The 12401-nt window shown below is 44.7% G+C and overlaps 2 protein-coding genes across 21 annotated transcripts in view; both read left to right on the top strand.

Moving 5' to 3' along the window:
* PROM1 (prominin 1) overlaps positions 1-2799 on the top strand; it is a 151802-nt gene extending 149003 nt beyond the window's left edge. For all 20 annotated transcript variants that reach the window (XM_055385708.2, XM_055385696.2, XM_031010328.3 and 17 more), the window contains one exon: positions 1655-2799. The gene's annotated coding sequence lies outside the window, so the exon portion shown is untranslated. The remainder of the gene's footprint in view (positions 1-1654) is intronic.
* A 5000-nt stretch (positions 2800-7799) lies between these two features.
* FGFBP2 (fibroblast growth factor binding protein 2) lies at positions 7800-10862 on the top strand. The gene is made up of 2 exons (XM_004038474.5): positions 7800-8610; positions 10428-10862. Exon 1 carries the CDS (start codon positions 7895-7897, stop codon positions 8588-8590), a length of 696 nt encoding a protein of 231 aa, XP_004038522.5. The 5' UTR covers positions 7800-7894; the 3' UTR covers positions 8591-8610; positions 10428-10862.
* The last annotated feature ends 1539 nt before the right edge of the window (positions 10863-12401 follow it).

Below are 12401 nucleotides of genomic sequence, written 5' to 3'. Positions count from 1 at the left end.
GTAAGTTTGATGCTTTCATTGAAGAGAATCTACAGGAATATAGTTTTTAGTTTTTAGAACATCAAAACATAGCTATTCCTAATACATTGCCACATTAAGTAGGAAATCTAGATCAGTATATTAGACAAGATATTTTATATTTCCAGTCCACCCTCTGTACCTGCAGGTTCCACATCCACCGATTCAACCAACTGTGGATCAAAAATACTCTAAAAAAATTTTTTTTAAATAACAGTACAAAAATAAAATAATAAAAACAATACAGTGTAACAGCTACTTACATAACACTTACATTGTATTAGGTATTTTGAGTAATCTAGAGATGATATACAGTATGTAGGAGGATGTGTGTAGGGGTCCTGGAACCAATCCCACATGGATCCAGAGGGACGACTGCATGTATACATACAATACAATGACCCTCTCTGTATATATATGCATTGCTATATAAATGTGTGTGTATTTATATATATATATATAACCACACACAGTGAGTATGTGTGTGTATATTAAAAAAATAAAATTTTTTTACTTAAAAAGATAAGATTTTTTAAGTAAAAAAATAAGGGCTGGTGCGGTGGCTCACGCCTGTAATCCCAGCACTATGGGAGGCCGAGGCGGGCAGATCGCTTGAGGTCAGGAATTCAAAACCAACCTGGCCAACATGGTGAAACCCTGTCTCTACTAAAAAAAGTTAGCCGGGTGTGGTGGGGGGCCCCTGTAATCCTGCCTGTAATCTCAGCTACTCAGGAGGCCAAGGCAGGAGAATCGCTTCAACCTGGGAGGCAGAGGTTGCAGTGAGCCGAGATCACACCACTGCACTCCAGCGTGGGCAACAGAGTGAGACTCCATTACAAAAAAAAAAAGAAAAGAAAGTGTGTTTTTAGAGTAAAAAAATAAGCCAGGCATGGTGGTACCTGCCTGTAGTCCCAGCTACTGGGGTGGGAGGCTGTGGTAGAAGGATTGCTTGAGCCCAGGAGTTCAAAATGCAGTGAACCATGATTATACCTGTGAATAGCCAACACACTCATGCACTCCAGCTTGGAAAATGTAGTGAAACCCTATCTCTAAAAAAACAAACAAACAAAAATATAGAAATCTGTGTACCAACCACGTACCTTGAGTATTATGGACTTAAAATTTTTTTCTGGCTGGGCGTGGTGGCCCATGCCTGTAATCCCAGCCCTTTGGGAAGCTGAGGTGGGCAGATCACTTGGGGTTAGGAGTTCGAGACCAGCCTGGCCAACATGGAGAAACCCCATCTCTACTAAAAAATATAAAAATTAGCCAGGCATGGTGGCAGGTGCCTATAGTCCCAGCTACTTGGGAGGCTGAGGCTTAAACCCGGGAGATGGAGGTTGCAGTGAGCCGAGATCGCGCCATTGCACTCCAGCCTGGGCGACAGAGTGAGACTCCCTCTCAAAAAATAAAATAAAATAAAATAAAATAAATAAACACCACAAAGATTTTTTCTATATTGCTATATTTTAACAGATTGCTTTGCAACAAACATATTGCTGTGCCTCTTGAACGAGTTTATATTTTCCTTAGTTCTTAGGCTCCTGGTGGGGACCATTTTAGGATTATGCATTCCTGGTTTTCTCTTTATTAATTCAAAAGCAATTTCTAAAATTGTGTTTAACTTTCATTTCAGCATCAGGATTCTCAAAGTGGAAAGGATCACAGATTTTTGGTAGTTTCTGGGTCTACAAGGACTTTCCAAATCCAGGAGCAACGCCAGTGGCAACGTAGTGACTCAGGCGGGCACCAAGGAAACGGCACCATTGGTCTCTGGGTAGTGCTTTAAGAATGAACACAATCACGTTATAGTCCATGGTCCATCACTATTCAAGGATGACTCCCTCCCTTCCTGTCTATTTTTGTTTTTTACTTTTTTACACTGAGTTTCTATTTAGACACTACAACATATGGGGTGTTTGTTCCCATTGGATGCATTTCTATCAAAACTCTATCAAATGTGATGGCTAGGTTCTAACATATTGCCATGTGTGGAGTGTGCTAAACACACACCAGTTTACAGGAAAGATGCATTTTGTGTACAGTAAATGGTGTATATACCTTTTGTTACCACAGAATTTTTTAAACAAATGAGTATTATAGGACTTTCTTCTAAATGAGCTAAATAAGTCACCATTGACTTCTTGGTGCTGTTGAAAATAATCCATTTTCACTAAAAGTGTGTGAAACCTACAGCATATCCTTCGCGCAGAGATTTTCATCTATTATACTTTATCAGAGATTGGCCATGTTCCACTTGGAAATGGCATGCAAAAGCAATCATAGAGAAACCTGCATAACTACATCTGGCAAATTCAAAAGAGAGAGAGAGATCTTGAGAGAAAGAAATGCTGTTCGTTCAAAAGTGGAGTTGTTTTAACAGATGCCAATTACGGTGTACAGTTTAACAGAGTTTTCTGTTGCATTAGGATAAACATTAATTGGAGTGCAGCTAACATGAGTATCATCAGACTAGTATCAAGTGTTCTAAAATGAAATATGAGAAGATCCTGTCACAATTCTTAGATCTGGTGTCCAGCATGGATGAAACCTTTGAGTTTGGTCCCTAAATTTACATGAAAGCACAAGGTAAATATTCATTTGCTTCAGGAGTTTCATGTTGGATCTGTCATTATCAAAAGTGATCAGCAATGAAAAACTGGTCGGACAAAATTTAACGTTGACGTAATGAAATTCCAGATGTAGGCATTCCCCCCAGGTCTTTTCATGTGCAGATTGCAGTTCTGATTCATTTCAATAAAAAGGAACTTGGAAAACATGGTCTGTATGTTACTTCCTTGAGTAGATCCAGCGACTCACAACTTAGATGATGAAATTTGAGCATATGTTATTTGTGAATTCCATTAATTATTATTAAAGGGCCCATTATACAGAAGTAATTCAAGGTCAAGGTCAAAGTGGGCTATATTTTAGATCTTCTTCAGATCTGAAGTCATCATTTCTTAGGGAACTGTCCAGGTCACAATATACACAATTGGATACCAACTATAGGCAAACTCTACTTTGCCTGATGTAATCCTAAACATACACCAGTAAAAATGAATTTTTTTAAAACAACACACAAGAGGCTTGCAATTTAAACAAGACTATATAGTGTATAATTCTTCTGGAGGAAATTATCTCTTAACTTCCCATTTTTTGAAAACCTGATTTTTGTATCACCCATTTAAATATTAATTCAAGTTATTCAAGCCAACTTAATACTCCTAGTGTCACTCTTGCAACTTTTATTTATTTATTTTTCAGTATCTCAAATCACCAAACACAATGGAAGGATATGGTCCTAAAGTTCTTATCTTTGCTAAAAAAAAAAAAATAAAATAAATCAGCCTGGCCGGGCACAGTGGCTCACGCCTGTAATCCCAACACTTTGGGAGGCCGAGGGGGGTGGATCATGAGGTCAGGGGATCGAGACCATCCTGGCTAACACAATGAAACCCCATCTCTACTAAAAATACAAAAATTAGCTGGGCGTGGTGGCGGGCACCTGTAGTCCCAGCTACTCGGGAAGCTGAGGCAGGAGAATCGCTTGAACCTGGAAGGCAGAGGTTGCAGTGGGCTGAGATCACGCCACTGCACTCCAGCCTGCTGAGAGAGCGAGACTCTGTCTCAAAAAAGAAAAAAAACAAATCAGCCTTTCCTCAACCCCACTGCACACTCAGCCTGGTAGTACAAGATGTTTTCTTTTTTCCCTCTCTCTTTGGAAATAATTTCCTTGAAAGAACTCTCGACACATCTCTATGTCCACTTTCTCATTTCCATTGGTTCTTCAACTCCTGTGACCTGCCTTCTGTCCCCACCACTCCTGAAGGGCTCCTGTCGGGGTCACCGAGGACTTGACTTTTGTGAACACATCCCCTTTACAAAGATCTCCCTTCAGGCTCCCAAAAGAGCCCTCTCTAGTGTCCTCTTGGGGCATGGCTGTCTATTCCTCAGTCTCCTTCCAACACTCATCTCTCCAGTTCTTAAATTTAGGTGGCATTGGCAGGTTCTCTCCTGGTCCGCCCCTCACTCTCTCCTTGGGTAATTTCATTCACTCATCACCTCACCTGCTCCCTTTGGTTCTCTCGTCACATAGAGCTCCAGCCAACCCTGTGTTCATGACATGTCTCCACCCAGATGCACCTTAAACCAGAGGTTGGCAACCTTTCTCTGAAAAGGGTCAGTGAATATATTTTGCTTTCTGGGCCATGTGGCCTATGTCTCCTCAACTCTGTTGTAGCACAAAAGTAGCCATAGGCAATACGTAAGTGAATAGATATTGCCGTGTTCTTCAAAAATTACAAAAGCAGGCCACATGGGCCACAGTTTGTGGCCCCTGCCTTAAACCACTGTCCTGACCTGCACATCGCTACAGGTTCTCCCCACCATGTTCCCTTTCTTGAATTTCTCCACCTTCACCCTATCACTGGAGCTGTAGGAATCTCTTAAGTCTGCTTTCCCCCTCCCTTCCATCCACCCTTGGTCACCAAGCCTTCCTCTCCATCCCCACTGATGAGATCCTCTTACAGTTTTCATAATGTCTCTTGGCTAGCGAGGCATTCCCCTCTTTCTTTTAGGCTTCCAGCCCCCTGAGTTTTGGCTAGACATAGGCTACCTGGTGGGGACTGTATTTCCCAGCCTCCCTTGCAGCTAGATGTGGCTGAGTGACTAGGCTTAGGCCAGCAGTAAGTAAGTGAAGTGTCTACTAAGACAAAACTGCAGATCCTGGACTTGTTCCACTGGAAATGGCAGCAATCAAACAAACCTTGGAAGGCATGTGTTAAATTTGAAGAACTTCCAGGCATGAACCTGGAAGACTGGTTCATAATAGAGAAGGTCTTTTTGTTACAGCAACTCAGCCCATACAGAGCCAGCTTGCCCACTACCCTCCCTGTGCACAGTCCCCCTGTCCACCAATCCTTTCTCAACACAGCAGTCTCTTACAGTGCAAATCTGATCATGACACTCCACACTTAAAAGATGAACAAGCAAATAAGAAAGAAGAGAAATTGGGCTGGGCATGGTGGCTCACGCCTGTAATCCCAGCACTTTGGGAGGCCAAGGCAGGTGGATAATCCGAGGTCAGGAGTTCAAGACCAGCCTGACCAATATGGTGAAACCTTGTCTCTACTAAAAATACAAAAATTAGCCAGGTGTGGTGGCATGTGCCTATAGTCCCAGCTACTCGGGAGGCTGAGACAGGAGAATTGCTTGAACCCAGGAGGCGGAGGTTGCAGTGAGCCGAGATCATGCCATTGCACTCCAGCCTGGGAGACAGAGCAAAACTCCGTCTCAAAAAAAAGAGAGAAATCACTGCCTTCAAGAGGATTAAAGCAGGATGAAGTGATAGAGGAACAGAAGAGCTCATTTACATTGTATAGCGAGGGAAGGCCTCTGTGAAGGTGGCAGGGAGAAGGCAGGCATGCGATGTTCAAGGAAAAGATATTCAGGCAGTGGGCACTAGTGCAAAGGTCTTGAGGTTTGGCTTGTCCCAAAAGCAAAAAGAGGAAGAGCGTGATTAGAGCTCTTATAAGTTCCCATTGCAGGGTAAACTCAGCCTCACTAGGGCATTGAAAAGGGCTGGCCATAACCTCAGGGCGGCTAGATGGGTCTAGCAAGCTGTTCCCTGCAACACTGTGGTGGGTGGGGGAAAGGAGGTTGGAGCTGAACACCTGCCTTCCTGTGGCCACGACATGGAGCCTGGCTTGGAGTGCTGTTGACTCCAGGGGCTCCTGAGTTGGAAGCACACAAAGGGCAAGCCTCTGTCTTAGAACTGGCCCTGTGGATTGGTATGGGGGCTGCGGACCCCACCCTGAGTCACCTCTCCAGCCTGATTCTCACCACTGCCTCCTTGCCCTTGACATTTCAGCAGTCCATAAACCTGCACTCCAGGATCACTCCTTTACAGGAAGCATTATCCTGCCTTAAGAATCTGCCCTTGGCCAGACACAGTGGCTCGTGCCTGTAATCTCAGCACTTAGGGAGGCTGAAGTGGGCGGATCACTTGTTAGGAGTTTGAGGCCAGGCTGGCCAATGTCGTGAAACCCCATCTCTGCTAAAAACACAAAAATTAGCCTGGCGTGGTGGTAGGCGCCTGTAATCCCAACTACTCAGGTGGCTGAGGCAGGACAATTGCTTGAACCTGGGAGGTGGAGGTTGCAGTGAGCCAAGATTGTGCCACTGCACTCCAGCCTGGGTGGCAAAGTAAGACTGTGTGAAAAAAAAAAAAAAAAACCTACCTTTAGCTGGTTGTGGTGGTTCACAGCTGTAATTCCAGTGACTGCAGAGGACAAGGAAGCAGGAGGATTGCTTGAGGCCTGGAGTTTGAGATCGGCCTGGACAACAGAGTGAGACCCTGTCCCTAAAAATTTAAAATTTAAAGTGTAGCTGGGTGTGGCAGCCCATGCCTGTAGTCCCAGTTACTTGAGAGGCTGAGGCAGGAGAAGTAATTGAGCCCAGGAGTTGGAGGCTACAGTGAGCTATAATTACACCAGTGCAATCCGGTCTAGGTGACAGAATGAGGCCAAAACAAACAAACAAATAAACATAACACCTGCCCTTTACCCTTTCTCAACCTGACAAATTGACTGACTTGTCTTGAAGGTTTGGCACCACTTCTTGGAAGCTTCCTCTGCTCCCCACCTGGGGTGATGCCCTCTTCTGGAAGGCTCTCACTGCTACACACACAGTGGCTGCCGAAGCTCAGCCTGGCTTTAGTTCCAGCCCTACTAGGTCTTCTCAGGACTCAGGATATCCAGGTGGAAGGAAGGCTGTGCCAGGTACCAACTACCCTACGTGGGATCGCCAAGATAAATCCCTCACATTCAAACTAGTCCCCCAACATCCGTCAACCCTATTCCTAGCAGCAAATTGCCACCTTTAGTCCACTCCACAGTGCCCTCTGGAAGGGTCATCAAAAGACAGTTATGACCATACCAAACTATGATTCTTGACACAGAATCAAAAGTTATTTTCAATTTATTTTTTTCTATTTTAGAACAATAATAATAATATTTAAAATCATATTTTCCTGTGATATAATTAAAACTGTGTTATTTCAATTGAATTTGAAATAGAATTCATGGTCTGAAACAGACTGAATCCCAGTGTGAACATATATTTGCATGCCTTCCTCGTCATCATTCAGTTGGTGCAATTGTAAGGCATGCAATAAGAAGGGAAGTGAACATTGCAGCACTGTGGCCTGTGGCCACGGTGATGGCGGGACAGCCCCACAGAGGCCACACCAGGTGACTCTCAGCTCGGTGGGTGGGAGGGGGAGTGTCTCTGTGTCCCTCTGGCACACACATCCTCACACAACCTCACATAGTCTTTTTTGCATTTGCTAGGCCATCTCATAACACCTAGGCTCATTAAATTCTGGCTTCCTTTGGATTAAGTAAACCCATGGTCCCCCCAAGATGGGGATTCCAGGGAGCAGGAGGGAGCCTCTAGGCAGCCCAGACTCCCAGCTGCAAACCTCAATTTCCAGAATTCCACTGCCACACCTTGGCATATACCAAGTGTTGACAAAGAAGGCTGTTCCCGTACAAGGGCCAATTTTAGAGCAAGCTCCCTGTGGTTGGAAAACTGTAAAACCCTCAGCCCCAAAGCTGTGTGTAGTGCTTTGTGCGTGACAGGGCTGGGACAGATCTCTCTGAGGCACTCAGGAAAACCATTCCCTTTGCTTGTGGTGGGCGGCCCCTGGTGGCTGCTCTGCCCTTGCCAAGTGTTACGTGTCTAAGGTCTGTGGGCATGTTTCTCATTTGCTGCAAAACATCCTCCCCACCCTTGCAGAGAAAGAGTCTTTTGTGCAGCACCCTTTAAAGGGTGACTCGTCCCACTTGTGTTCTCTCTCCTGGTGCAGGGTTGCATGCAAGTTTATCGGAGTATCGCCATGAAGTTCATCCCCTGCCTCCTGCTGGTGACCTTGTCCTGCCTGGGGACTTTGGGTCAGGCCCCGAGGCAAAAGCAAGGAAGCATTGGGGAGGAATTCCATTTCCAGACTGGAGGGAGAGATTCCTGCACTATGCGCCCCAGCAGCTTGGGGCAAGGTGCTGGAGAAGTCTGGCTTCGCGTCGACTGCCGCAACACAGACCAGACATACTGGTGTGAGTACAGGGGGCAGCCCAGCATGTGCCAGGCTTTTGCTGCTGACCCCAAACCTTACTGGAATCAAGCCCTGCAGGAGCTGAGGCGCCTTCACCATGCGTGCAAGGGGGCCCCGGTGCTGAGGCCATCCGTGTGTAGGGAGGCTGGGCCCCAGGCCCACATGCAGCGGGTGACTTCCAGCCTCAAGGGCAGCCCAGAGCCCAACCAGCAGCCTGAGGCTGGAACGCCATCTCTGAGGCCCAAGGCCACAGTGAAACTCACAGAAGCAACACAGCTGGGAAAGGACTCGATGGAAGAGCTGGGAAAAGCCAAACCCACCACCCGACCCACAGCCAAACCTACCCAGCCTGGACCCAGGCCCGGAGGGAATGAGGAAGCAAAGAAGAAGGCCTGGGAGCATTGTTGGAAACCCTTCCAGGCCCTGTGCGCCTTTCTCATCAGCTTCTTCCGAGGGTGACAGGTGAAAGACCCCTACAGGTAACACCCTTTCCTTTACTTTTATATACAGAGACTACGTATATATACTTATATACAGAGACTACGTGAGAGGCACTTAGCACTTTCACAGCTGCTGCGACCACATCAGAGTCTCAGCGTGTGTTTGGGGGTGGGTTTGAGGCTGTCTGTTGCAGAGTAGAGTAGATGAGGTGGTTCATCTGGAGTGGCACTTGACCCTGGAGTTGCATAGGAATCACCTACAAGGAGCTCTAAAAATGCTGATGCCCAGGCCCCTCGCCAGACCGTTCCATCTATGTCTCCAACATAGTAGCGCAGGAATGTGGACTTTTAAAACTCCCCCCCAAGTGATTTGAATGTGCAGCCAAGGTTGAGAATCTTCTTGTGATGGGACCACATCACTGTTAAACTGAGGCCTTTGGAATTCTGCCGGGTAACGTTTCCTAATGAACCAAGCCTTTGCTGCAGCCGTTTGTGGCCGAGGTGCTTTGTCATGGTGGACGTGTCGCCACACCCCGTCTTGTTCTCAGTTTTTTCTCCTACAGTCAAGTTAGGGTGGGGAGTGTTGTGCACTGAGGAAAGTTTGAGTCAAATAATCTTCAAAGTCTTTCTCACAGCTCTCAAAGCCTTTAATTGTTTTTTGTTCATCCCAGAGGAGAAAATCTAATTAATAATAACAGATTTAATCAACTCCAAGTATTGCTTTTAAAAGACCAAACTTTTTCTTGTGGAAATAAGGCTTATTACTGATCTCTGTCCTTAAATGTAGCAGCTTTCATTAATTTTGCACACCAGCAAAGAGTTCATTTACATGGGATTCCAGTCTTATTTGTGCACTTTGAGTTTAAAAGGAGAGTTTCTGAGGTTTTTTCATATTATCTATGTAAGAAAAATAGGAACACAGCAGATTTCCTGATAAATAGCACTTTGATAATGAATACCACCAAACACATAAGGCTCTTTCTACAAGCACCCAGGCAGCAAGAAATGTTGGTTCACAACAAAGTTGTTTTGGTGTCTGCTGTTCTGGGCTGGAGGTTTTCTGCTTGTTTAATATTTCAGATCTGTCCCAGAGGAGAAAAGGGGACACTTAAGCCAAAACAAGTTACTATTGAGGGGAGGTCCTTTTTTTTTTCTTTTAAAAGTGATTTTTTTAGTCTTTCTACAAATAAGACATACAAATCATTTGAAAAATTCAAACACAACAGAAAAATACAAAGAATTTTAAAACTTCATCCATAATCCCACCACACAGAGATAAACAATGTCAACAGAAGAGTACCCATTTAGACATCCATCTATGACTATTTATACTGACAGATGTACAGCGTATATACAGATGCATACAGGCGCTAAAGCTTAAAACAATATCTTGATCCTGCAGATAAGCTGCATAGGACCACTGTATTAGCTTGCTAGGGCTGCCATAGCAAAATACCACAGAATGGGTGGCTTAAACAGCAGAAATATATTTTCTCACAATTGGAGACAGAAATTCCAAGATCAAGGTGTCAGCAGGATTGGTGTCTTCTGAGGACTCTCTCCTTGACTCATAGATGGCAGCCTTCTCGCTGTCATTCCTCTGCGTGGATCTGTGTCCTCATCTCTTTTTGTTAAGATACCATTCACACTGAGTGAAGTCCCACCCAAACAGCCCCATTTTACCTTAACCACCTCTTTAATGGCCCCTATCTTTAAATACAAACGCTCCCTGAGGTACTGGAGGTTAGGACTTAAGTCTACGGTTTTTAGGTTTTGGGAGGGACACAATTCAAACAATTCAACCCGTAACAACTAACAAAGAATTTCTCGTCCCTTCCTTTTTTTTTTTTTTTTAGAGCTGACCTCTCCCTGACAGAGAACCATCTCTTTTTATATTATGCCGCTTTCAGTCCAACGTTCTCACACTGGAAGAAGAGAGTTTCTAATCAGATGCAACTGCCCAAATTCTTGATCTGCAGCTTCTCTGAAGTTTGGAAAAGAAAGCTTCCTTTCTGGCGTTTGCAGAGTTCAGCAATATGATAGGGAACAGGTGCTGATGGGCGCAAGAGTGACAAGCATACACATCTACTTATTATCTGTAGAAGTTTTGCTTTGTTGATCTGAGCCTTCTATGAAAGTTTAAATACGTAATGCATTCATGAATTTCCAGTTTAGCCTTCTGAGCAGGACGTGAATTTGTCACATTTCATTGCATGGTAACATGGACTTGGAGTTAGAGAAAGTTCAGTAAATAGCAGGTATGTGTGTGCAAAATAAAAGAATGATTTCAGAAATACGACTTCAGTCTTCTTAATGAGCGCGATACCTAGATGCTATAGAGATCATGTATACCCATGACGTCACTATTATTTTATTCAGGGTGCCATCGTGCATTACACAGACTAGGTGGCTTAGAGCAACAGAAGCGTGTTCTCTCACAGTGATGGAGGCAAGAGGTGCCTCAAGATGTCACCAAAGTTAGTTTCTCCTGGAGGGTCTCAGGGAAAATCTGTTCAATGCCTCTCTCTCAGTTTCTTAAAGTTGCTGGAATCCTGACATTCCTTGGCTTATAGACATATCACTCTAATCCCTGCCTCTGTCTTCACATGGAATTTTCCCTTGCGTGTGTGTCAAATTTCCCTCTCCTGATAAGGGCCATTGGGTTAGGGTCCATCCTAATCAAGAAAGACCTTATCTTAACTCCATCATGTCTGCAAACACCCGATTCCCAAATAAGATCATATTCACAGATTCCGAATGGACATAAATTTTTGGTGGGCACTATTCAACCCAGCACAGCCATCATGCAGCAATAGCAACTAGCTAAAAAGATAGAGAAGTGAACCTGAAAGAGAACAACCCTGTACACTCAGCAATTAAATTAATCAACAGAGTTGGAAAGGAAGAAAATTAGATTTTATTAGACATATGCGAAAAGTGACTCACTCTCTTCTTAATTTCGTATTTGTCTTACCTAAGAACACATTAATAGTCTACTCTCTCTCTTTTTTTTTAATGGCTATTTATTTATTCGAGATGGGTCTCGCTCTGTCACCCAGGCTGGAGGGCAGTGGTGCAATCTCGGCTCACTGCAACCTCCGCCTCCCGGGTTCAAGTGATTCTCCTGCCTTAGCCTCCCGAGTAGCTGGGATTACGGGCATGTGCCACCATGCCCAGCTAATTTTTGTATTTTTAGTAGAGACAAGGTTTCACCATGTTGGCCAGGCTGGTCTCGAACTCCTGACCTCAGGTGATCCGCCCGCCTCGACCTCCCAAAGTGCTGGGATTACAGGCATGAGCCACTGTACCTGGCCCACTAGTCCACTCTTGATGTACTTAAATTGTTTCCCCATCTAGCCCAGCAGTGCCCAACCCTAGCTACATAATGGAGTCACCTGGGGCAACTTTTCAAAAACACTGGTGCTTGGACGTCAGCACCAGAGGTTATGGTGTAACTGGCCAGGGATGGGGCCTGAGCATGTGCAATTTTACATTTCACCTGGTGACTCTAATATGCAGCCAAGTTTGAGAAACACCGCCCTTAAGTAATTGAATTAGAATCTCTGGGGTGTATCCTAAGTAATTTCCAGGCAATTCTATGTGTAACCTGAGTTGAAGACTACTAATATGGCCTCTATACGTAGTTCACACAATTAAGAAATATTTATTCATCATCAACTATGTCCCAGGCACTGTGCAACACATTGGATAGGGGAGACATGAACTAACCAACTAGGTTTCACATCTTAGAAGTGCAGTGAAGTAGTGGAAACCAAGACAACACATTGATGAGTGTTGGAGATGACACAGAAGGCGGTGGGTGGGGGCAG

Source organism: Gorilla gorilla, chromosome 3 (assembly GCF_029281585.2).
Source record: "Gorilla gorilla gorilla isolate KB3781 chromosome 3, NHGRI_mGorGor1-v2.1_pri, whole genome shotgun sequence".
Classification (NCBI taxonomy): domain Eukaryota; kingdom Metazoa; phylum Chordata; class Mammalia; order Primates; family Hominidae; genus Gorilla; species Gorilla gorilla.
The sequence above is the reverse complement of the archived record's forward strand: the minus strand, read 5'-3'. Positions and strand labels throughout refer to the sequence as shown.